The following is a 23517-nucleotide window of genomic DNA, read 5'->3' as shown; positions in this document are numbered from 1 at the left end:
ATTCTTGTTTGCAACAGAAAGAAAATGAATTTTACCTTTCTTTTAGGACATAATACACAGTCTAAACACAACAGCTTGTGTATAAGAAATTAACTAAATAAACCACATTATCTTCCCAATTACTCTTCGGTTATTTCTGCTTTATTAGAAGTGCTGCAACACCATGCTGAGCAGGTGGGGAATAAGGTCCTCACAACAGAACCTAGACTGCTGCAAATAGAGGAATGGCAAAAGGGGAACCAACAAATCCAGAGCAGTAGGCTTTTTCCAGAAAATACCAAATGCAGAATTTTGCAGCCTTTAAGAGTCTTTGTCTTTGAGAATACCTAACATGCCACACTTTCTTTTTCCATTTCAAAGACTGAATGAAAAACAAGGACTTGGTGAGTGGAAGAAAAAGCCAGTTATATAAATAACAGTGCATTCTTGATTATAGTCTTGGTTTTCCTTTTGAGTTTATTATTGTCTCAATGGAAAAGCCACACACAAATTGTAGGGATTCTGCAAGCTACAGAGAGTAACTTTTTTGTATTGAAACAAATCAAAATCTGGACAATGTTATTACATGAGATTATACATACGGACTATACAATACACCACATCATAAGTTTCTATGTTAAACATAACACATAAATAATTTCCTAAGTTAAGAAAAAAGCAGTATGCAATAAAGGTAATGCAAGGAAAATCAGTGCACAAATGAGGAAACCCAAAGCTAAGAATGGAAAAGTTGAATTTCAAGACCAGAAAAAAAGCCAACTTTTAGTGTGCTTTTAGCTCCCTAGTTTTACATATGATGTGCGGTCTCAATCTAAAAACACAGGTAAGCATCTGCATTGCTATTAAAGAACTTCTACATTCAAGCATTCTCTTTATTTTATTGAAATCAAGAGATGTCCTAAGGATATGACAGCAGTGTTCCAGACATTTTACATTAAAATAAGACCAACTAAACTAAACTCTGTAGAAAAAGTCTGTACTCTGTATTTCTGCTGTAAATAATAGACCAGGGTTGGCTCTTGATAAAGACTCCAGGGCACTACACTACCAGAAGAATGGAAGTAAATTAAATATTTCAAAGTACAAAAATGAATACAATGGCAATGCAATTGAAGACACAGAGATTTCATGGAAAGATACTCCCTGTAGGGTCCATCATGATTAAAAAACAACTTGGGAGGCAAAGGAGGCTTCGACAAAGTTCTCAAGACCTCTTACGCTCCAGCTTCAGACACACAATGTGCTACTCTTACATGAAGTAGAAGTCCACAATAGTAATAATGAAATTATGCTGGTGATCAGTCACACAGGCAGCTTAAATTAAAAGGATACACAAGAAAAACAAATCCAGCCTCAAAAGTCTACAGGTGGAAATTGTGAAGAAAATCTGTGGTACCTGATAAAGAAGAGGTCTGTCCCAGAAGTATTTTCTGAAGAGCTTAATGTCTGACTCCAGCAAGTGCTGTGCAGTGTGGCTAAACGTCAGCGTCAGAGCTCTTGATGAATGAACAAACTGCAGGCAGGCACCCTCGCTGATCTCTGCTCTTGAAATGTCAAGCGAGTGACTGCCCTGGAAGCTGGAATGACACACTCTTTAAGTCAAAGCAGAGCTCTCTGCACAGGTAGAATGAAAGCACAGCCACAGTGAGCTTCCTGCTTGCCTTCAGCACAATCCGTCAGGACTCCAATGCACCCACTGCAAAAACTAGAGGCAGAAAATCTGAAACATCCACTGAAAACACAGCTGGGCAAACAAATACATAGCAACGACTCTTTTCAGCCTTAAGAACCCATAGCTACTTCTAGCTATCAACTGGGAAAAAAAATGTTAGCTCTAGATGGTTACTCACTACTAAAAGAAGCCGGAATGAGCAAGCTGTGACAATACCTATTTCTCCTTATTGCTGTAAATGAGCAATAGTACCTTTTCCTGTCAATGTTGCCATATATAGCAGTACGACACGACTGGCAGCTAGCAGATTTGTTATCCCACAAGAGTGAAAAACAGAAAGTATCTCAAGGGAATACAGTATTGTTTGGACATAACAAACAAATGAGACAGTCATAACACAATGTACTGTACCCGTGTTGTACTTTTTTTCAAGCTGAAGTACAGATAAGTCTCACATAAACTACAGGCTGCATGGAGCCAGAACTGAAAGAGCCACATACCAAAATAAAAATGTAGCCCAATTCTTGCATATTTCTATTTGCAAAGAAAAGCCAAGAGTAAGAATGGGTATCTGTTGCTTACCATTTGGTATCCCAAGACATGCACACACACCCCAGGCAGCTCCTCAGGACTGCACAGACAGGGCTCCAGACAGCTGAAAGGTGCCAGAAAGCACTTGTCCTTTAAGTCATTTGTCAGTGTGGCAGCTCTTGGGCAGAATGGAGTCATAACTGCAGCAGTGTCTTTGCTGCTGATTCTCCCTTATTTGTTCATTCAAACTTGAGCTTTGGAGGGATCACAGAGTCTGCTGAGGTTTTCTGGAAGTCAGGTCCTATGTTTCTGTTTATGTATAAATATTTCTTTACATATATTTTTAAGGAATGCCTTTACTTGGTTTTAGTGTGTCGGGATTCAGTTGATACAGTACTGGGAGAGGCACCTGATGGTGCAGCTGGTCCTCTATCATTTAACTGACTGTTAATTGACTTCAAATGTAGTGAAGGACACAAATAATAAACTTCCTTTAATTGTAAATGTAAATTTACCACCTAAAATGATAATACTGGCAAAAGCAGCAGAAACCAGCACAAAATAGGCAACTCTTTCCAGATAAATAACAGTACTCCCCACATCCTTTAAATGACAAGAGATTTTCACTGGAAACAGCAAACCATTATACTCACTTTGTAAAGAACTGAACAAGTTTGGAGTGCCCATTTTGTAAAGCCAAATCTAACGGTGTTGCTCCATCCTCATTAGGTAATGCCAACGCTGATGACCCTCCAGGCTGGGCTGCCAAGAACTGGGAAAGCTTAACCAAGCCCAACCTCATCACAAGGTGGAGAAGAGTTTCTTTTTGTTCAGACTCTTAAAAAAACCACAGCAAGCAAATCAAAATAATCAGTAATAAACACCAGCATTTTACTTGCTAGGAACTTAAGGAACTTTCTCTACCACTACACAGGGAAAATCACTGTAGGATCTCCACTGGTGATACAGTTTTTGATCTGAGTATTTGGTGGCAACCCATCCAGACTTCTTATCTTTCCATTTCAAGTGGAAGCAAAACTTCCAGGCAGCCAAAACTCAGGAAACCAGGTCATGCTTCCTTCAATAAATGAAAGAAATTTGAAGCATCAGAGTAAAATGGAGCTTCAGGCCACAGATTCTAGCACTGTAATAGCCAGCAAACCTGAATGTAGTGTCTGAAAACTATTTTTCATTGCAGTTCTAACAGAAGTAGACACATTAACAAGATGCAGGGAGAATTATTGAAACCTGAATGTCACTAAACATTTAAATAATATGTACCTAAGTATTTCTAGAACATATAAAATGTCACATCATTATTTTTTTTTTAATTCATGTTCAAATTTCATCTTATTTGTGGCTAGCCAACATGTGGCCTGGTGCATTAACCTGCCTATGCAACAATTTTCTTCCCAGGTATCAGTCTTTAAAACTTTTTCTTGATCTTCCCATTTCAGATTCTAGGCAAATATATGTCCATCTGGGCACAGGATCTGCTGTAGGATCCAGGGCCACAGAGAAAAGTAATAAATTATGGGGTCTTTTCCTCCAAGGTCTACAAAGTGTTTCTAATTTCAGTCTTTGGAAACAATGATCATTTCTACATTTTAGTTACCAATATTAATACGAACTATAGTGTTTAGACATCCATGGAACAAGACAGCATGTATGTTTCAAAGTCTTTAAGTACATGCAACTTTTACATCTGCTGAATCCTACTCAAGTATTTGCAGACGCTTTGCTACATGGAATCATAAGCAACATGGACCCACAGAAAGGCTTGGGTCAGAAGGAAACTTCAAAGACCATCTAGTACAAAGACCCTGCCATGGACAGGGACAGCTTCCACTATAGGAGGTTTCTCAAAGCACCATCTAACCTGGCCTTGAACAACTCAGCCCAGAAGATCTGACTGAAACTCTCAGTTTCAAAGCCCAATCAAGCACTTCTCATCAAGCACCTTGGTCTGCTTGGATATGAGACCTTCTTCTATGAAGGAACATTTAAATAACAAAGGTTAAGGCTTCCCAAAATCTGAGAGACCTCAGTACAATTTCCCTCTCAGCCAGATGGGATTTGGACACACGCAGCTTAAAATTTCCTCCGAACACTCATCTGGTGGAAGCATATGCTGTTCACTCCATTGCAGAGTAATTGAAAATAGGGCATGGTACAGAGGGAAAACCAGGGGCTGCAGGGCAGAAGACCAAGAAAACAGTAGACTGACTACAATGCAACAATCATCTAGGACAAGTCTCAGCTGTTTAGACGTGGATGCCTTTCTCATTATACTGTCATCAGAAGTGAAAAACAATTCTCAAAGCCCAGATCTCTCACTTGCTCGGAGAATGACCTAGCAATTCAGACACAGTATGAAAATGTGTGCCAGTATCTTCCCTCTCCCTAGCTATATTTCTGAATAGAGATTGATAACATCATCTACACTTTGCATAGATAGCACTGGCCTCAGTGCTATTTCTGTACCTCACAGAGTCTCCCACACAAGGACTTCAGCAGACTCAAGGCTGTGCCACCAGTCTGGACCCCAGCAGAGCACCTTGTCTTAAGTGTTTATATGTACACCAGGGAGTTCAAGTTTAAATACCCAGGAAATTATATGGTCCAAAATGTAGACCCTGAACCAACATTATGCATTCACAGGGAAAAAAAAAAAAGTTTTCAGACTTGCTCCTTGATCTGGAATACTGAAATTCTGCTGAAGTCTCACTTTAGACATCAAGTTATGTTCTTCAGATGCTTCCAGCTAGAACATTTTTTCTATATACAGTGTTAGTAATGAGACAGCAGACAAATTAATCTAATTAAAACACATGCAAATACATCAATCAATATTAAACACACTAAACATCCAAGTAGATGCAACCCCAATCCTCAGACTAAAAGCATTGAAACAAAAAGGCAAACTTTGCTCTGAACATTGGCCTGCGGCCATGGGGTTTCAATGTATACTGCAACAATGCCAAAAAAAAGCCAGATAAGCTTGCTCTGAGGATGATAAGATTAGGACTTTCCCACTCAGGGAAGTCCTAATAGGGAGCCCTTAGGAAGCTTTCCCTGATGTGGAATAGCCTTCTCTCTGCTCTGACACTGCAGCAAATAAAATTACTCTTCTGGCAGCCAAATCTTACAAACAATGCAGTTCGTTATAGGTCTGCTACAAAAAAACCTATTTTTAAAAATAACAGTAATTAATCTTTGTCTTCTGAAACCACCATCTAAAACAATAACTTCTACTATCTCACCACAAATATTCTAGTAACCGATCTTTATCTGCCTAACCTAACAACCTTCATCTAACCTTATGCTAAATTTGTTCATGGTCAGCTTCAATGCACATGGTAGCTGAACCACCCAGCAGGTTGACTGTCTGGTTTCAGCCCTGATGCACTTAATCAGAAACAGCACTCACATTCCTCCCTCTCCTTCACCTCTCTAGAGGATGCGTTTGCTGGGGTACTGCCTTCTTACTAATCCCACATGGCTTGCCCCGGACTGAACAGAACCTGATGACATAAGGCAATTACTAATACCTTCATGATAGTAAAATCTGAAATTCGAACTGTCTACTCAGAAGGATAAATGGAAAGGTAAGTATGCTCTTCCATACAAGGATCTGTCTTTTTCACCACAAGGATGGTGAAGCACTGGGACAGGTGGCCCAGAGAGGCTACAAACTCTCTGTCCACAGAGGTGTTCAAAATCTGATCCTTAGCAACCTGACACAATTTTCAAGCTAGACTTGCTCCAAGTGGAGGGTAGGACCAGGTCACCTCCACCAAAATTTACATCCAAAATCTGCTGTTGTTCTATTCCAGAATCAGCAATATAAAAAAAAAAAAAAAAAAAAAAAAGACATGATGACTGATAATAAGCTTTTTAAACAGATCTGCCCATAAAGAAAAGATTTACATTAAAAGATGGGAACGTTCTGAAACAACAGGGGGTTAGCAATTTCATCCCTTAAGAACAATTTCTAGTTTCAATTCTCTTCTTTTACCACCTTCTCTTATACTTCCTCACTGTGACAGAACAAACGGCATTTTCCTACACTTTTCACTTTATTTTCCCATTCCCTTGGGGAAGAATTCAAATGTGGCATAAGGGCAGGGAGGGGGGAACCACAAAAAAAACCCACAACAGAAAGAAAACTATCCAGAAACAAACATACACACACCCCCCATATTGTGGAAAAAACCCAACATAATTTAACTGCATTCTGTGGCAAGCTGGAACAAAATAAGGAAAAAAAGGAAAACACAAGGCTTCTTCAACATATTCATATTTAAATGGTATAAAATATAATTTAATTTAAATGGTACAAAATGCCATTTCCTATCGATGCACAAACCAAACTGTTCCTACGATTTGAAGGACACACTGCTGGCTGATTCAGATAGCTGCTGCAAGGCAGGTGGTGCCGTAAATTATATGCACTATCAAGACTTTGTTTTGCATTGCATCCCGGTTCTCCAGCCAAAACATTCTGTTTGGGTTACACAGAGCTGAGCCAAACAGTCTGTTTCAAACATTAAAAAAATCCTTTTGTTCTTCCTTGCACCTGAATCCCTTCCTATATTCAAAAAAATAAACTAAAACCAAGTATTTCTCTCTTACAGAAATGACTAAGTCCTTTCTGGGCTCTGAATTTCATTCGTTTCCTGGAAGGAGACTAAACACCTCAAGATCTGGGACTTGAAAAGCAGGGGGAGACATCAAAACTGGCTGACAAATTCAATTTTTTCCTGGCCACATACTTTTACGCAGTACTGCTAATTTTTTCATTTTTCCATTAGGTATGAGATTGTTTATAAAACTGTCTTCAGTGCACCCCACTGCTGCAAAAACCCACACTAGTGGTTTTGTGAAGGGGCATAAGGCTGCAATGCATGAAGTCAGGTATGTGACAGATCACCTGAGAGCATACCTACATGAACCAATTCCCGGAGGCTGGCATCAATCCTACAGAAGAAAAGAACATGAGGGAAGGTAAAGGTCCATTGCAAAGGGTGTCCTGCTCCAGCAGTTCTAGCAGCAGGAGGGTTAGAAAAGGCTCCCATCCACCAGCCCCATGCATTAAAAGCTGTGCATGGTGCCACACTTACACCTCAGGTGAAGCTGCAGCTGACTCTACTGATAGGGTGACCCCAACTATGATGCGAAACACTACAGGAGATGGCATCTGTTCACAGGAGGGATATTCCTCATTCTTTCGTACTGCAGCCAAACACTCCCTCGAGGTATCTGGTGTAAGACACTTGTTTTTTGAGCACCACCCTAGTACTCAATACCAGGTGGGACACCCTTTCAGCCAGAAGAGCAGGGCTCTCCAGCCCAGCACCAAGGTCTGGGTCAGACCACAGCTCCACATCTGGTCTCTTCAGCAGCAGAGTGGCTCCTGAACTCCACTACTTAAACACTGCCTTCAATAGGAAACTTTATCTCCTCTATCTCTCATAGGACTCGCTCTCCTGTCACTCTGCATATCTCCAAGTGCTCCGTGCTTTTCCCAAAAAGCCCCTTCATGGTCAAAGGGATCTCAAATGCCTTCTCTCTGCTCTTATTACCACTGACCAGGAGATGAGAATCACACACGTGCTGGCAACCCATAGGTTGAAGAGTGTTTGACAATATCTTGCCCCATGCAGGTTTCTGGGTCAACAGCAGGCACTGGAAGACACTCATCTGCTTTACAATGTACAGGCTAGCATCCTCCTCCCTCTGCCAGACACAGCTTCCAAAAGGACAAACTCCTGCTGGGGCAAAGATTTATCTGTTTCTCTAACATCCTGAACTCTCTGACCAAAATACAATTACCTCTCCTCACAAATCTCACCCGACCTAGACACAGTTATCCACTGCTCCCAATGTTTTTTCTAATTCTGTGAAGGACAACAGGCACTTTGCACTCCTCTCCGTTTCCTTCCATGGGGAAAAAAAGTAATCTAAAATTCCAACTGAAGAGAAGACAGAATTTTCTTTAATTTACATCAAACCCTGACATCGCATCAGTCAGGTTTGAGCTTGTGCACTTTAGAAGGCATATGTGTAATACCAGGTGAAAGGAGTAACATAAATTATGAAAAAAATGGTAGGGCAAGGGCTATAAAGTAAAAAGTGCCACAGAAAATAGAAAAGCATCCCCCAAAGGCAGACTATAAAGCAGCAAGGTTGGGTAGCTCAGTTCATTCCATAAGACCTAACCCTAGAAAACAATTACTATGCATTTGTGAAATAAAATGGAAAATCTCCTTGTTCACAAAAGGGAACTAAACACTGTTCCCTTCCACAATTAGTTTTCTTAATTCAGGCTGAAGTGTTATTGCTTCTATTAATAGCCAAAACCTAAACGAGCAGCCTTCCTCTTGAAAATAATTGTTAATAGTGGCAAAGCTGTCAGCAACTGTTCTTGTTCGATTACCAGCACAGTTAATTATCCCAGACAATGTGAACTCACACACTTGGCAGTGCCCCTAAAACAACCAAAAACTGAGATGCCCTCAGCTTCTTGTCAATAAAGTGCACTGCTTGCAAAGTGTCCTCCTGTGCTCCTATTCACCCTCTGACAGCTGAGAAATGTAAACCTGAGTGTGTCAAGGATAAAAATTTGTGGAGAAGATGCTGAACCTATGTCTCATGGTTCTTGGGACTGCCAGTATTGGAAGGCTGCCATAACCTGATGGTGCTAAGAAAGAGTTACTTGGAAGCATTTTTCTCATTCCGATTAATTTCTCCTTTCTCTCTTTTTCTCTTTTTTTTTAGTTTTTCTTTCCTCCCTTCTTTGCATCTTTTCCTTTTTTTTTTTCTTTTTTTGGTAAACAAAAAAACTGTGGAATCTTTCCACAGAGATTCTCTTCTCTTTTTTTGGCAGCACTAACAATTTATTTAGCTTATTATTTAATACTGATTCTCTCCACAGATTGAATAATCCAGTTCAGAAGGAAAATATTCTTTATCAAGGTGCAATAAACAAGAAAATCAGCTTCTCCCTCTCCTTCCTCCCCACCCCTCCTTCCCCTTTCCTGAAACCCACCAACAAATAAATGTCTAAGCATAGCACCTTTGTTGAGTCCCTAGTTTTCTCTAGCAGCAAGCTGCTGATCTCAACACCTGACCACTCTATGAGAGTGAGCAGCTCGCATCTATTACAAGTGAGCATTACCGAAAGGTTCATGCTTTCTTGCTTCTTTTGTTGAACTTTCTATAATGCAGCCAATAACTCCTGACCTGTGAGGCTACACTAAATTCCTGAATTATTTGCAATGCTCCCTAGACAATCTCTTGGCCCTCTTTACCCAATCCTTCTTATACATTACCCTAAATACCAAAATTTCTATGAATAAAGCATTCTTCTATCTTTCCATCAACCTTACGTGTCTAAATCCGCATAAAAATGAATGAGGTCAAAAACCACCAGATGGTGCAATAATTTTTTCCAGCAACATGTCACTCAAAAGTGCTTTTTTCCAATAAAAATAGCCCAGCAGCTCTAAAACTGACAGAATTGCACAAGCATAACATTCTAAGTAGTGATGGACAACAGCACCCATCTTTTGCAAGATTTATATTAAAAAGAACATCCTGACAATGTCAAGTGTCAAGACACCTCTGACCTTTGATACAAGGAGTTGTAGGGACAGCAAGTAGGGAAAAAAGTTCTCATTCTCTTTCTAAGCACTCATAAACATCTACATTCTGTTTCTCACCAATTTTGATCTTTTAGACCATGTAGAAGAGTACAGGGACAACACTTAATCGCCTCATGGTTGAAGATGATTGAGCGTTGATGAAGACTTATGAGCTGAGAGATCTGAGGCTCTCCCATCTCAGTCCTCCCCCTTCTCCCTCCCTCTCCCTCCCCTGCATCCACAGGGCTCCCTCAGCCACAGACAACCCTCAGTTTTGGCTTTCTTGGCTTTGGGGACAAAAACACAGTGATGGAGACAGCACAAGGAAGCAATTCTAATCAGTGCTTCTCATAGTCAGGAGAGAGGATCAAAACTATACTTTCAGAAAGGAGAGAGAAAGGATACAGAAGTTAAAGAAAAATTATACAAACTACCTAGAGGAGAGCAAAATAGATACCAGGCCCAGCCCAAGCCTGGACCTCAGACAGAGACAAAGGGAAGGACTAACCTCCCTTGGGCTGAAGGAAAAGCTGTCCAGAAAGCTTTCAGGAGCCCCCCATTCATCGAGGGTGGCTCCAAGCACTGCCCAAGCAGGAGGGCACTGACAGATCCCACTGTAAATGAGCATTGCTACCAGGCCCCAGGAATTCGTTTTGTTTATTCAGAAACAAGGCAAAAGACCCTGGCTTCACTTAAGAGCAGCATCTGTTGTACAAAGGGAGATGTCACTCCCACAGGTGCAACAGTGCCCATGAGGGAGCCCCAGTATGCTGAAGACATGCTTGTCTAACACTTCAAATGTTCAGAGACTCTGTATGGCAATGGTGGCACACATCTCAGCTTTTCTGCTGCGTTGAAATTTTGTTTATGTATAGTATTTTAATCTGAAAAGTGAAAAATATATGAAAAATACATAGAACCAAAAATACAAGATCTATAAAAGTCTTGCAAGGGCAACATACCCTTTTTCCATATAAATGTTGCAGTATACCTGAAAATTAACTATTAGCACAACTAAAAATTAAAGAATTTTGCTCTGTGGATAGCAGTTGTCCTGGCAGAGCTTACTCTGATATTGGCTGAGATGATCTCTGACTCTCTGGACCCTCAATACACCCAGGATAACCTTTCCCCATGTTTCAAGCAAGCAGGTACCCAGCTGGCTAGCCCAGGCATCTCCCAGTACCACTGACATCCTGCTGATGCTTCTGGGTTGGGTTTCAGCTGGTGAAAAGCTTAGATAAGCCAGTGAACAAAACTACAGCTGATTTCTTCAGGCTTTGATACAAGTTCCCCATTGCTAAAATCCAACAGTTTTCCCAGAAGTTGAGTAACGTGAACAAATATTTACTAAATATCAAAATGAAACAAGTAATGGGATTTTTTTTTTCCTCTCCTGTCTAGCCAGTATTTGAATGAGACTTGGTATTTGTTTTAACATCTGTTAAAGGGGTTGTTTACAACAGACAGATAAAAAACATTATTCAAATTTTAAGTTATCTGTCACTAAGAATTAGAAAGATTTAAGACATGAAAAAAGCCCTTACCCAAAGAAATGGGCTTAAGTGATGCGTTTTTATTTCCCAAAAGCTTGCATGAATCTCTTTCAGTTTGGCCCACATGGAAACTGCCTGTCTTCTGGTTTTTAGCAATTTAAAGTACTAAAAGGAAAACGGCCAAAACTACCAAATTTTGAATGAAAAACATGTGAAGCCGTCAAGTATAACACAGTTTCTACCCTCAGCTATAAAGCAGCTGACTCTGCAAAAAAAATATACTCTTTGCCAAACCCTAAGTTTTTTGTTTGCAATGAAACCTGAAACTGGGAAAATATCACCTGATTTTGTTATGACGATTTTCAGTAGCATACCCTAATGTAAAGTTTCACATATATCTTCATTCCACTTCCTCTACAACTAAAAAAAGCCACAAAGAAATTTGTTTAATGATATTTTCCACAAAGAATGACCACAGTCATAAAAAAAGGATAAACACTGACAGAACAGTCACAAAAATTATATTTACTCTGCACATCAGAATGCCTACAGTAACATATTCTTGACTACCACCTTTTTCTCTGGAGATAAAATATCTCACTTGGTTAGAATCATGGCTGCAAAGCTTCATGCTACAGTTCTTGCTTTTTTTAAACAGACAACTCTATTTACAGATGAAGAGCTGCATTCACAGTGAGTCAAGGCAGAAAAACCTTCTAGGGAGACAGAGTTACAATAACCAGCATTATCCCTTTTAACTCTCAGGGCACAAACCAAATCTCTGATTACCCCTCTCACACTTGAACAATTTTTCATATTAACCACAAAATAAAGCACAAGAATTGAGAAACTGGATAAAACAGTGAGATACTGTGCTCTGAACTGTGTACTAAACCACTGTTAAAAGTTTTCTAACTTCAAATAAAATTCTACCACCTTCTGGGCAGCTTCCAAGGATGTTCCAGGTTGAAGGCAACTTTTCATAAGCAACGGCCATCATCAAGTCATTATCCAGTGACTGCAGATCTTTCATCCTTAGCCCAAACTTATCCAGCAACAGCTTGTGACTACTGGTGGTGACACATTCTGCGTGGTCGACCAGAAAGTGAGACAACTTGCATGACAGATTCTCTCTGTAAGTGATAGGACAGCTGCCAAGGACCACAGGTGAGAAACCCACCATGTACATTAACACAGAAACTGCTTCTTGGTATCCATGGCCTGTAATTATACAGTAAATTAATCACTAACATCATCTATGTTCAAAAAATACACTAGTTATTTTTAATTCTTGTCCACCTCTAAGACCTGTGGTTGCTCATTCAGAATTATTTTATTCTTCCCTTTCATTACACTTATTTATCATAGGACATCCACCAACTATTTCTATTGATGAACTTGGATTAGACTATTGGACTGATAGTTCTCCCAATTATACCAAGTTAATTAATTCTAGAACCAGTCTTTTTAGGTGAGGGTTCTTCAACCACAGTGGAAAGAATTGAGGATTCTTGGGTAAGCATTAAGAAAAATTAGATGTTCCTGAATTCTGAGTAATACCTCTTTATTAAAACCAATTTTGTATTTACCCAGGCCAAAGGCTTTTAAGCAAAATACACTTCAGGCTCTTGGCAAACTTGATTAAGTGCTGTATCAACTCTGTAACTTACAGCTGGGACCCTCAAAGTCCAAAGGAGTTTGCCTCTTTAACCTTTTCAGCACTTTGTCTTTCCCTCCTACTCCTTTGACATCTAAGGGAGGGTAGATGTCATACATCTAAAAGAGGTGCAAGCTGTACCTCTCACTGGAGAGTTAACCATGGGGCACAAATTTAAATTTTTCTACATACTCTGAAGAGCTACAAGTACGTGTGCATTCTAGTAACTACAGAAGGAAGGATGTATTTACCACAACAATAGCTGTTTTCAAAGTGCTCTGTATTCCCTTATGTTTAATTTGGCTACCATAAAATAACACTAACATCAGCAGGGATATAGTTTAGCCTCACATTGTATTTTCATCTGTTCAGGGCTTCTGTCATGATTAAGTGTTGCCCATAGCCTTCTGTTTTGGTTCCTAGCCCAGAAGCAACCATTTAACAGTATCACAGAATATGCTGAGATCTTAAAAAAAAAATTAAAACCAACTTGGAACAAACCTAGCATTGCATTTTCTCCAGTTGTAATTCATGACAATCATTTAGCATTTACGGGTTCAAAGGAGCCACTATCTAACTGCAGTGAACTTTCCTTTTTTACACTCTACCCTTATTTTCAGACTCTAAATCCCCTTTAGAACACAAGAGAAAACAAGGAGATCCTATTGCACAGGTACCTCACGTCTATAGCCTCCTATTCACACAAATGGAAAGGTCACAAAGCACACAATAAAGGTGACAAGTAGGGTTTAAGTTACATCCAAGAGGGAGACAAGCCCAAGGCAGGGAGCCAGCTGGGAGGCAGCACATATGTCCCCCTGTTTGCAGTGACGCACCCTGGAACTGTCTCCCAGACATCTCCATACCATGTGCAGCTCCAGCAGAGCTCCGAGCATCACAAGCAGGAGGGCCTTGCAGGCCAGGCATCAGCTGCACCAAGGGCAGGCTCAAAAAAACCAGGACTTTTGCAGGTGTTAGGTTGACCAGAAGCAAACAGTTGTGGCATAGAATCAACTCACATTAAAAATTATGCCATCCCTGAAGACTGAACTTAATGCACACCCAATGGTACAAGTCAGGTAAAGCTGTCTACATCCAATACTGTGTTGGCACAGATTGCTACAGAAGGCAGGATCGCCTACGCTCAGCCAAACTCAGCCTGGAAACTAAAGGCCATCATTTAAATCCCTGCATTTTCTCCATTAGAGAGGCACAAAACAGTTATTCCAAGCTGTCCAGTTATACCCAGCTTTGAAATGGGGCTGGGGTAGAACAAAGAGTGGAAAAATATAAACAGGAATTAAGGCTCACCTGGAACTATGGACTGAAGAGTGTTGTCACCAGCTCTCTCAGCAAACATGTGTCTCTTCAGGGACCCATCATAAACAAAGTAAAACTCAGCATCCTCTGGGAGGTAAATGTCTTTGTCAAATTTTGCATGTATAGTCACCTGTCCCTGAAAAAATTAAAGCGCATTCAGAAACATTTAGTAAATTTCCCATCCTCCACAAACCCACTAATGTGTAATTCACGTCCAAGTTTATTATAACCTTTATTATAACTCTACTATACAGAGATAGTGTGATACAACAAACCTTCAGTTTTCCACTTCCACTTAGAAAATAACAGTTTTTATGCCTGCAAAAGCAAAGCTGATTTTAAAAAGTCTTTTAAACAATATCTTTCAAGCAATTCCTTTCATCCTACCCCACGCAAATGTAACTGACTTTTTATTTAAAATTGATCAGAATAACCTGAACTCAAATATTTTGCTGTTTACAAAAGCAAGTTCTATTTTAAAAAATAAGAATTCAGAAGTGATTTAAATTATCTTAGACTTAGTTTTCAAAAAGAAGCACCAATGCAATTCTACAAATGGTTTCAAAGAACACTAGTTCCCAGATATCTGTCTTTGGGTTTCTTTATAGTAAATAGAAAGCAACCAGCCAAGAAAAACCTGTCATACAATAGCTTCAAAAAAGAACAGGAAAGGGATCTAAGAAGCAGCAAACAATAACAAATGTCTGACAAGTCTGAGGGCGGAAATTTAGATCAAGCTGCATTTCCTTGAGGAGGAGGACAGTGTGCTACACCACAGTTCCTGACTGCCACAGTTGTTCTAAATAAGGCCAAATTGCCCCAACATCTGGCAGAAATGGTGTTTTCTGGAAAACAAGCTATGGAAGAATATCTCAGCCGTATTTCCAAAGATGCCTGCCCTGCTCTATTCAAAAGTTACCACAGCCCTGACTCCACCAGCTCCATAAACAAGTCCTGTAAAAAACAAAGCACAACACAGTACCAAAGAAAATTCTGTGGCTGAAAACCACACTTATGCCTCTGATTGTCCTTACGCTGTTCATTGTATACCAAACACTTCACTGCAGTGTGACTCTTGCCACTCACAACAACATCACATCTTGGCCTGCCTTCCCCAAGGACATGTTTCTCGTCACTCATAACAATGCAAATCCTGCATTTGTTTTCCTCTTCCATGCAGGCAGATCTAATGAACTGGGGTGAAGAGGCAAAGGCTGGTTTCAAGCACAAAATCTTCCTCAGATAGGACTGTTCCCATAAGGACAGGTGTAAACAACTTTAGGAGCTCAAAATCAAGAGCAAACATGCCCGTCATCCCCAAAAAATGGTAACGCACCTCTTTTTAGTAGCCTGAAGTGTTTTAACTGTGAAGTGTTTTCTCCTATTTCTCTTTGGGTTTTGCACTACTATAACCAGAATGTATTATTACTATTATTATTATTATTATTATTATTGCAGTTGCTGTTCTTACTGTCGTTATTAAAGCAATCTTTCTAAAAAAATGTTATTGTAGTTATGAATAACCCTTTTGGTCTGTTGAGTAATAATGTGGACGGCTATTTTGGGGAGATAGGAATAGGGTCAGTCTCTGAAGACCCTCCACAGTCTACTCCAGTGGGTTCTTAGCTGACAGCTGCCTGGTGCACAGGAGCACAGCAGAATTTCTTCCACATGGGCACTTGGAGCCACAACTCCCAAACCATCTCTATGCCCTCTGCACCCCTGAATTAGAGAGAATATACAGCCAGACAGCTTTCATGTTTTCTTTGCTGTAACTACATGAAACAAGGGAGATACTCTGTGGAAACATTTCTCACTTAATTAGATGCTGTTGGGGGGAAAAAAAAATCAAGCCAAATTGTAGCCATACTGCTCCTTTTTAATAAAGGTTAACTTGGGTTCACTAAGGATAGAGAAACATCTTCAACTAATTACTTCACATAATGTATAGGCACGAGGGAAAATTTCACAAATCCTTGTCTAGAGGGGGAAAAGAGAGTGGAAAGCTCGTGTGTACGTAATAAAAACCAAGTTTTATAGAGCTCACTCTTTACAACACTCCAGAAAATGAAAGTCGTGGTCATTTAAGCAGAGATTTTACAAAAGGAAGGCAAATTGGCAGCTAGCTTGTATCTGGCCAAATAATTAAGTGATTCAATTGGAAAATCTCACATGATCCAAAAAGAGAGTTAAACCCTGTATTACAGCAGATGATTCAGAGATAACACAGAAAGAAATAGTGGAATTATTTTTGATGCTGTATGGTTATCACACCTGGCATCAGAAACAGTTATTTCATGCAAGCTCTTATCATTTTCTCCAGCACATTCCATCCTGTCTTCAGATGTTCTTGTTTCATGTTGCTCCATTCAAAGATATTTCTTCTTGCTGCTGCTGCTACTAAAACATGTATCAGTTTACTTTCAAATTGTCTCTCTGTGAAGCCAAATATATAACAGGAACTATTTAATCACTTTTTTTTCTACAAACAAAGATCACTTGCAGTCCATCCTACAAAACTCCTACATAGAAAAATACTTTGAGAAAGTATGCAGGTTTTATACCAAATCCCTGCAGAAGCATTTATATCCTGGGTCCCTCAGGCAAGGTCAGTCCAGCCCCAAGAGCAGGCTGCAGCAGGAACTACCTGAACAGATCTTTCCTCCACAGACAAATTAACTCAGAGTCACAGGAAAGGGAGCAATTCCAGCTCCCATCTTACTCCTCCTTTCCTAGCAAGGCACCCATGGAGGAGGGAAGTGGGCTGGATCTTGCAATGAGACACAGTAAAGTAGCTCCACCAAAGAAATGTCTCCCCGCTTCACAAGGCTGTCCCAGACTTTTTTGGAAGATGACACCTCTTATGTAAAAGCACTGCTTCCTGGCAGAGCCAGAGTGCTCAATCCGGGTTTTCAACCAAACCATATTCACTTAACTGTTACAACAATTAAATGGTCTATATAAACAACAGTGAAACACTTTTCCGGGAGTTCAATGAGAAATTCACACACATTAAAGTCATTTGCACAGCAGCACTCTCACTACATGTGGGAGAAGGGCTTCTCCACTACTTCACAACCCATTCTGCAAGGCATGAGCAAAGCACCTTCTCAAGTCTGCAAAAAAAACTGTGGCACTGACTTATTAGTAAAGCGCAAAGAAAATAAAATTATGCTTACCGGCGTGTAAAAGTAGGTACTTAAGCCCTAGCTCACGTATCAGTACAAAAGAGCAAAACCAACAGAAAGAGATTACAAAACACACACCACCTGAAATGAGAACACTGTCCTCCTACAGAGTGATGTTTGGTCTGAGTTTGTTCCAGACACTGAAACTGGAAACACATCCCAACTAACATGTTTCTTCTACATTTCTAAAGACAAAATTTAAGCTTATCCTCTAGATACCAAAACCCAAACAAGGTAAGTAACACAGGCGCCTCATATTTGGAAAGGTGGCCAAGTACACTGAATACGAGGCAGCTGTGAGAACATGGATCCAGAAGGGCCAGATTCTTGACAATCCAGTTGCTAGATGTCTTTGACACGATTTTCACAGATTCATTCATTTAACAACAGTTCAACCTCTCTCCCAACTCTTTCATTGCATTAGTAAGATTACCCATATCCTCACAAACTTAGGAAAATATAACAGACAGTTAAGAGCTTGGTTTCTACATGTAGGTATGCTTAAGCATGGTTTCAGGGTCCACATGAACCTCAGATTGCCCAGTTCCCACTTAATCAAAGCAAGGGCAAGGATGTGCCACTTCACCATCTCAGCAAATAAACACAGTCCCTGGCCATAGCTGGTTTCTCAGGTAGATGCTGGGGAAGGTCCTTGCCTCAAGCTCACACTGTGTTGATTCTAATGCACTTGTAGTGGAAGGAAATTCTAAAGTCGAAGGGCACTTACTGAGACCAACCAGCCATTATCTTACTTAGGTTTACATCTGCATGGCTACAAAAAGATATTCAGCTCTACAGAGCCACCACAGGAACACATGGAAACTGGAGACCTCTCAAACACCATACAGGCCTGTAACAGCAGAGAACTTCAGGCAGCCACATCAACACCTTTGACTGCAAAAAGATACCAGAAAACTGAAGAAAAAGAACTTGGGAGAAGCCCTCAGCCCATTGCAGCCAAGAGGAGTTCTGACATTGATTTAATGAGAGCCAAGATTGTCACTGTAATCCTTGAAATAAAAACCAGGAAAGCATACAGGGGAATTGAGGAGAAGACACTGCAGTTAAGGGTGACTTAAGAGAGACACAGTCCCAAGTCTGAACACATTAAACCTGTGGCTGAAGAAGTGTTAGTTTTTACCTCTCTGGGATCCGTAAAGTAAAGCCTATCTTTTATTACCACAGACAACACTGTCCTGGCATTGGCACCAGGGAGGAGATTAGCAAGGTTTGTGTTTTTAGCAAGATTTATAGGTCTATGCACTCTTTCAGTGTCACAAAACAGGTTTTTCAGACACACATTTTCCCTTGGTTTGTCTAGGGCACCTGAGAGCCATGTCTAGGGAACCTGAGAGAGTCTTGCAGCAGCAAGGTCCCCTGAACCCCATGTCCTGGGTAGGGAGCAGCAAAGGCCAGACTTGGGAGAAGAGCTCCCACCTCCAGACACTCTTCCGACCCTGTTCTGCATCCCAGCAAGGGACTGAGGCAGGCTCTTTGCGAGGACAAGAGGGTAGCAATTGCGGGTAGCAATCCCTCACAGCTGAAACACGGCAGCACCCAGGCAGGCAGGAGGAGCTGAAGGTTTGACCATGGCACTTCCACTGTGCCTCATCCTCAGCCTGCTGCAAGACACTCTATGCCTTAACCAAAAATTAGCCATTAACCTGAACTGAGCTTCTTCCACTTTGAAACCTTTTAGAAACACCATCTTCCTCACCAGGAACTTGCCCCAGCAAAACAGCTGCAAGACAAAAAAATCTTTAGTGGACTTTAGACCCAGGCCACCATGCTGGCTAACACTTAAATTTCAACAATTGCTCTCTATCCTTGCACACACAGCCTGGATAAATCTACTTTCCCAGCAGCCTTTTACCATAAAAATAACACATTCTAAAGTAAAACACATTCTAAAATTTCTTTACCAAATTATGCATGTAGCATAATAGCTCGAGAAATAATGTTTTATCCAGGGCTTTCAAGGATATCATCTCTAAATGTAACAGGACAAAAAAAGTAACAGCTTAATAATTACATTCTCTAATAAAAATATTTAAGTCCTGAGGTGAAGCAATGACTTGTTTGTTTCCAAAATGCAAGTCCCAACACACTGAAGTAAGTGCAAATCCCCCAGCATTGACAGCAATAATGGGAATATTTTCCTCTATGTCAGCTGCTACTGGCCACTGCAATTTCACATAAATATTTTTTCACTGTTGAGAAGACTCACTTCAGAAAATGTTTATATTTTACTTGTGCTTGGACAAGAACAGTAGCATAAAGTTTTAATGACCCTTCTGCAACTCAGCTGCAACTGTGAACACTTCTACACAAAAGATGCTAAAATAGCAGTAGGGAAATTCTAAATGAGCACAAATCAATCATATTCAAATCATTAACAACAAGAAAAAAGTTATAAACTGGTCTTTCCAATGTTGTGTGATGTTTTTATACCGTCCACCAGACAGACCTTGTCTACAGATTGCAGTAAATGCAGTTATCGACTTGCTTAAGAAATCATGCACACCAACTGAATTGAATGCAGTGGGATTCAGCACACAACGAAACAGCAACTACATATAGGGAAGGACAGAAGTTACAAACTGAAAAACATAGGAGATAAAAGCTGAACATTTCTAGAACCATTAACTTTCTAACTGTATAGCTAAAAATATCCAAAACAAAAACAGGGTGGCTTTTCCCCCCGTTTAATAACTTAAGGGAAGAAGCAACTGAGTATGGTTTTTTTTTCTATCCAGAGTAACCCCATAAGCATAACTCCGCATACAAACCTGGAGACAGGGTATGTGTTGATAGGGTTATATTTAATATTACATATTGTCCAAAAGCCCACACATACACTTTTATAAAAATTAAATATGCATGCAGAGTTGCTTCAAGAAGAGCCAGTCCTCTGCTGATTTATACTGCAAAACTTCACCAGCACCTGAGAACCTCACTTATCTGCTCAAGACTGGTCTTCAGCCCCTGAACCTGTGGACTATACACTGCCAACATGTGGGAAACGGACCACAGCAGGTTCTCCAAACCACATCAGCTTTATGCACCAACTACCTGTAGGTACTTGTTACGCATGTGGCAGGTTTCTCAGAAGTGTAGAGGATGCATTTGCACAGATAGCTCCAGGCATAAGTAAGAAGCATCACCCCCACAGGTGCTTAAGGCAATACAGCACACAGAAAGTCTACTGATGAGCAGCTGAGGCAGCTCTCTGTTCTTGTCAAAAAAGTGAGAAAAAAAGTATTCGGTGACCACCAAAATAAAATCTGAAGGATGTCTCTAGCAAGGTCCCAGCACTATCCTGAATAGAAAAGCACTAACAGAGAAATTTCCTAATGAAGACAGACAAGCTTCCATCTTTTGATGTGAAAAAGCAGGAAGTTCCTCACTTTGGTTTAGATGCAGTGCCTTTTTAAAAGAAAAAGTAAATACTGGTAGAAGTACACCACCTTTTTGACTAAGTAGCCCACATAAACTGGAAAAAAATTAAGCACTCTCTTACATCCAAACTGATGACAAAAGTACACTCCAAGCAAAGGATGGAGGAGATCCTCACAAGTTAACTAGCTGACTCCCCTGCCTCACAGCAGGATCAAAGCTGCCCAAGTTTACTCCTCAGAGATGGATTTTCCCCATCCTGTGCGTGAAAACACCACCCATATAGTTCCCTAACACACAGTACTGTGAGCTTCCTCCCACCCAAACAATCCCGTCTGGCCTCTCCCACCTTCCGCACCTGGTACATGCTTTGTGCTTCTTTAACGGCTTAACAAGTCCTTGGCCTTGATAAGGAGAAGAGAGATGAAGGGTGTGGTTTATGTTGTCGGGGTTTAAGAGGAGACCATCCTTTAACCTTGTGGGTTTTCAATCAAGCTTATTGCAATACTCCCCCTTCAGTGACAAACTGAAATACATCTGCTGTATTGGGAGTTTCTGAAGTTGCAGACACTGGCTGTTACCCAAAGCTGATGTCTCAAAATGAGTTATACCTTCTATCTCCTCACTAGCCTCGACATAGGTTCACTCTCTTCAGAGACACAGATAGAAAAAAAAGGGTTTTTTGTTGAGAACTGCAAGAGCTGTCTTCAGGAAAAGGAACTAGAATCCAACAGAATTAAAACAAAACAAAACAAAACAACAACCAAAAAAAAAAACCAAACAGGCCTTTAAAATACTTCTCATTTACTGCAAAACTAAATATATTTCCCCTAAAAAGAAGAAAACCAGCAATAGATCATGACATATATATATATCTGCAAGTCTCTATGCTACTGTGCACTGTTAAGTTGCCTCTAATATTACCCACTTATAAAGAAACATATATTAGACATATGATGCTTTTCATTCAGTGCACATGCAATATGCTCAGATGCTTTGCAGGTTATTATTTTCTACAGCATTATCTTACCATAAAAAACTGTTTTCCTCAGTCCAGTTTCTTCTGTTTAACCCTCTTAACCAGCCCTTTGCTCAATTTAAGACACAGCTGGCAGCAACACCACTTCCACGTCACCATAAGCAACATCCAGCCACACTAACCTGACCCATGCCAGACCTGGGAACACAATCTCATTTTTCTGAATTAGTGAGAGCACATGATACAGAGCTTATGCTGGCTTTGTGCTTTTTATGCCTGCTCTACATCGGCAGCAGTGTGAGAGACAGTCATGGAACTGACAACCCATGCAGAATTAATCTACCAGTGTTTTTAAACAATCTGAACCACAGAACAAGTCTACAGCAAATCAGCACTTTACATCAAACTGACCCTGTCTTCCTTACCTTGGCACCACCGGTCTTAAAGGTGTGTTTAGCTCATTATCAAACCTAGACAACAGGTAAGGCACAGAAAAATTTTGAGAGTCCCATATGGCAAACTAATAAATAAGTAATTAATAAATAAATAAATAAATAAATGGTGTATCTTTTAAGTCTGGAACCACTGGATAGAAATAAAAATATCTGGAGTGCTTTTAGCAGAAAGGAGAGGGGAGAAGGCAGACGAAAAAGCAAAAAATATTCAAGGCCATTGCCAAAACATGCATTAATGTTCTTTCTGGTCTATCGTTGAAAATATCATTCAGTGTTTTGCTGTCAGTGACAAAACAATTTATGCTCATGCATCAAGTAATAGAGAGGAATTAAAAAGCTTAAGAATGTGCTGTTAACACAGGTCATAAAATTTCTGCAATAAGAAAATTAACATCCCTTCTGGCATGCAACTGCTGACTAAAAGAAAAGGAGTAATCTCTTTCAGTTGACTTGATTTAAAATATACAAACCAGACTAGTTATTATTCTCATGTCCTGTGTAGTATCAGGGCTCTACTGTTGCAGACACTACACAAATACATGTAAGCACAAAGTCCATGCCCAGAAAAATCTTAATTTAAGGACTGAGGGGAAAACAAAGGAAAAATAATATACCACAGGAACAAAAAGCATCTGCCTGGTGATGGACATGCTTTGAAGCACCCATTCTTTGCTTTCGTATCTTTCTAAATTGTTCCCATTCTTTCAGATGTATTTCCTCAGTCTCACTCTGGCAGCAAGTCTGCACCCAGAGGCCAGCCTGTGCACACTCTTTTGTGCACCCCCACGCAGGCTTCCCAAGACAGACCTGACCAGGCTCCCACAGCAGACAACAGCAAAGTACTCCTGACTCCAGCTGGATGAGGCCAACACAGCTCTGTGCATTAGCAAAGGCACGCTGAAAGGCCAACAAACATTTACAGTTTAAACCACAGTTCTGTTTTGTGTTTTGAAGTCTAAGTAAGGCAGTCATTTCAGCCTCGTTGGTAGGCCCAGAATTACGGCCAGCCCCACTGCAACAGCAAAGAACATGAAAACACAGAATTGCCAAGACAGGCTAGAAATTGTCTTTTTCCACAAAGGGCTGGCTAGAAGACACTGAATACCTGGCAAGAGCAGCAAATACAAAAGCTGTATCCAACCATAGGAACTTATCTCTTTGCACATCAACTGTTAGT

The 23517-nt window shown here is 40.3% G+C and overlaps 1 protein-coding gene across 7 annotated transcripts in view; it reads right to left on the bottom strand.

Moving 5' to 3' along the window:
- Positions 1 to 23517, bottom strand: part of ARHGEF28 (Rho guanine nucleotide exchange factor 28) — a 118197-nt gene that overhangs the window by 82561 nt on the left and 12119 nt on the right. For 6 of the 7 annotated variants that reach the window (XM_042012855.1, XM_042012859.1, XM_042012857.1 and 3 more), the window contains exons 4-7: positions 14314 to 14458; positions 12282 to 12566; positions 2857 to 3040; positions 1397 to 1577 (exon numbers count right to left, since the gene is read on the bottom strand). In XM_042012855.1, coding sequence (XP_041868789.1) covers positions 1397 to 1577; positions 2857 to 3040; positions 12282 to 12566; positions 14314 to 14458 — 795 coding nt within the window. The remainder of the gene's footprint in view (positions 1 to 1396; positions 1578 to 2856; positions 3041 to 12281; positions 12567 to 14313; positions 14459 to 23517) is intronic. The other variant, XM_042012860.1, reaches the window with a different exon arrangement.

This window comes from Corvus kubaryi, unplaced genomic scaffold, assembly GCF_017639235.1.
Source record: "Corvus kubaryi isolate FWS band 111438036 unplaced genomic scaffold, C.kubaryi_AGA036_p1.0 split1-37296, whole genome shotgun sequence".
Taxonomy (NCBI): Eukaryota; Metazoa; Chordata; class Aves; order Passeriformes; family Corvidae; genus Corvus; species Corvus kubaryi.
Note: the sequence above shows the minus strand (reverse complement) of the source record. Positions and strands in the feature narration are given on the sequence as shown.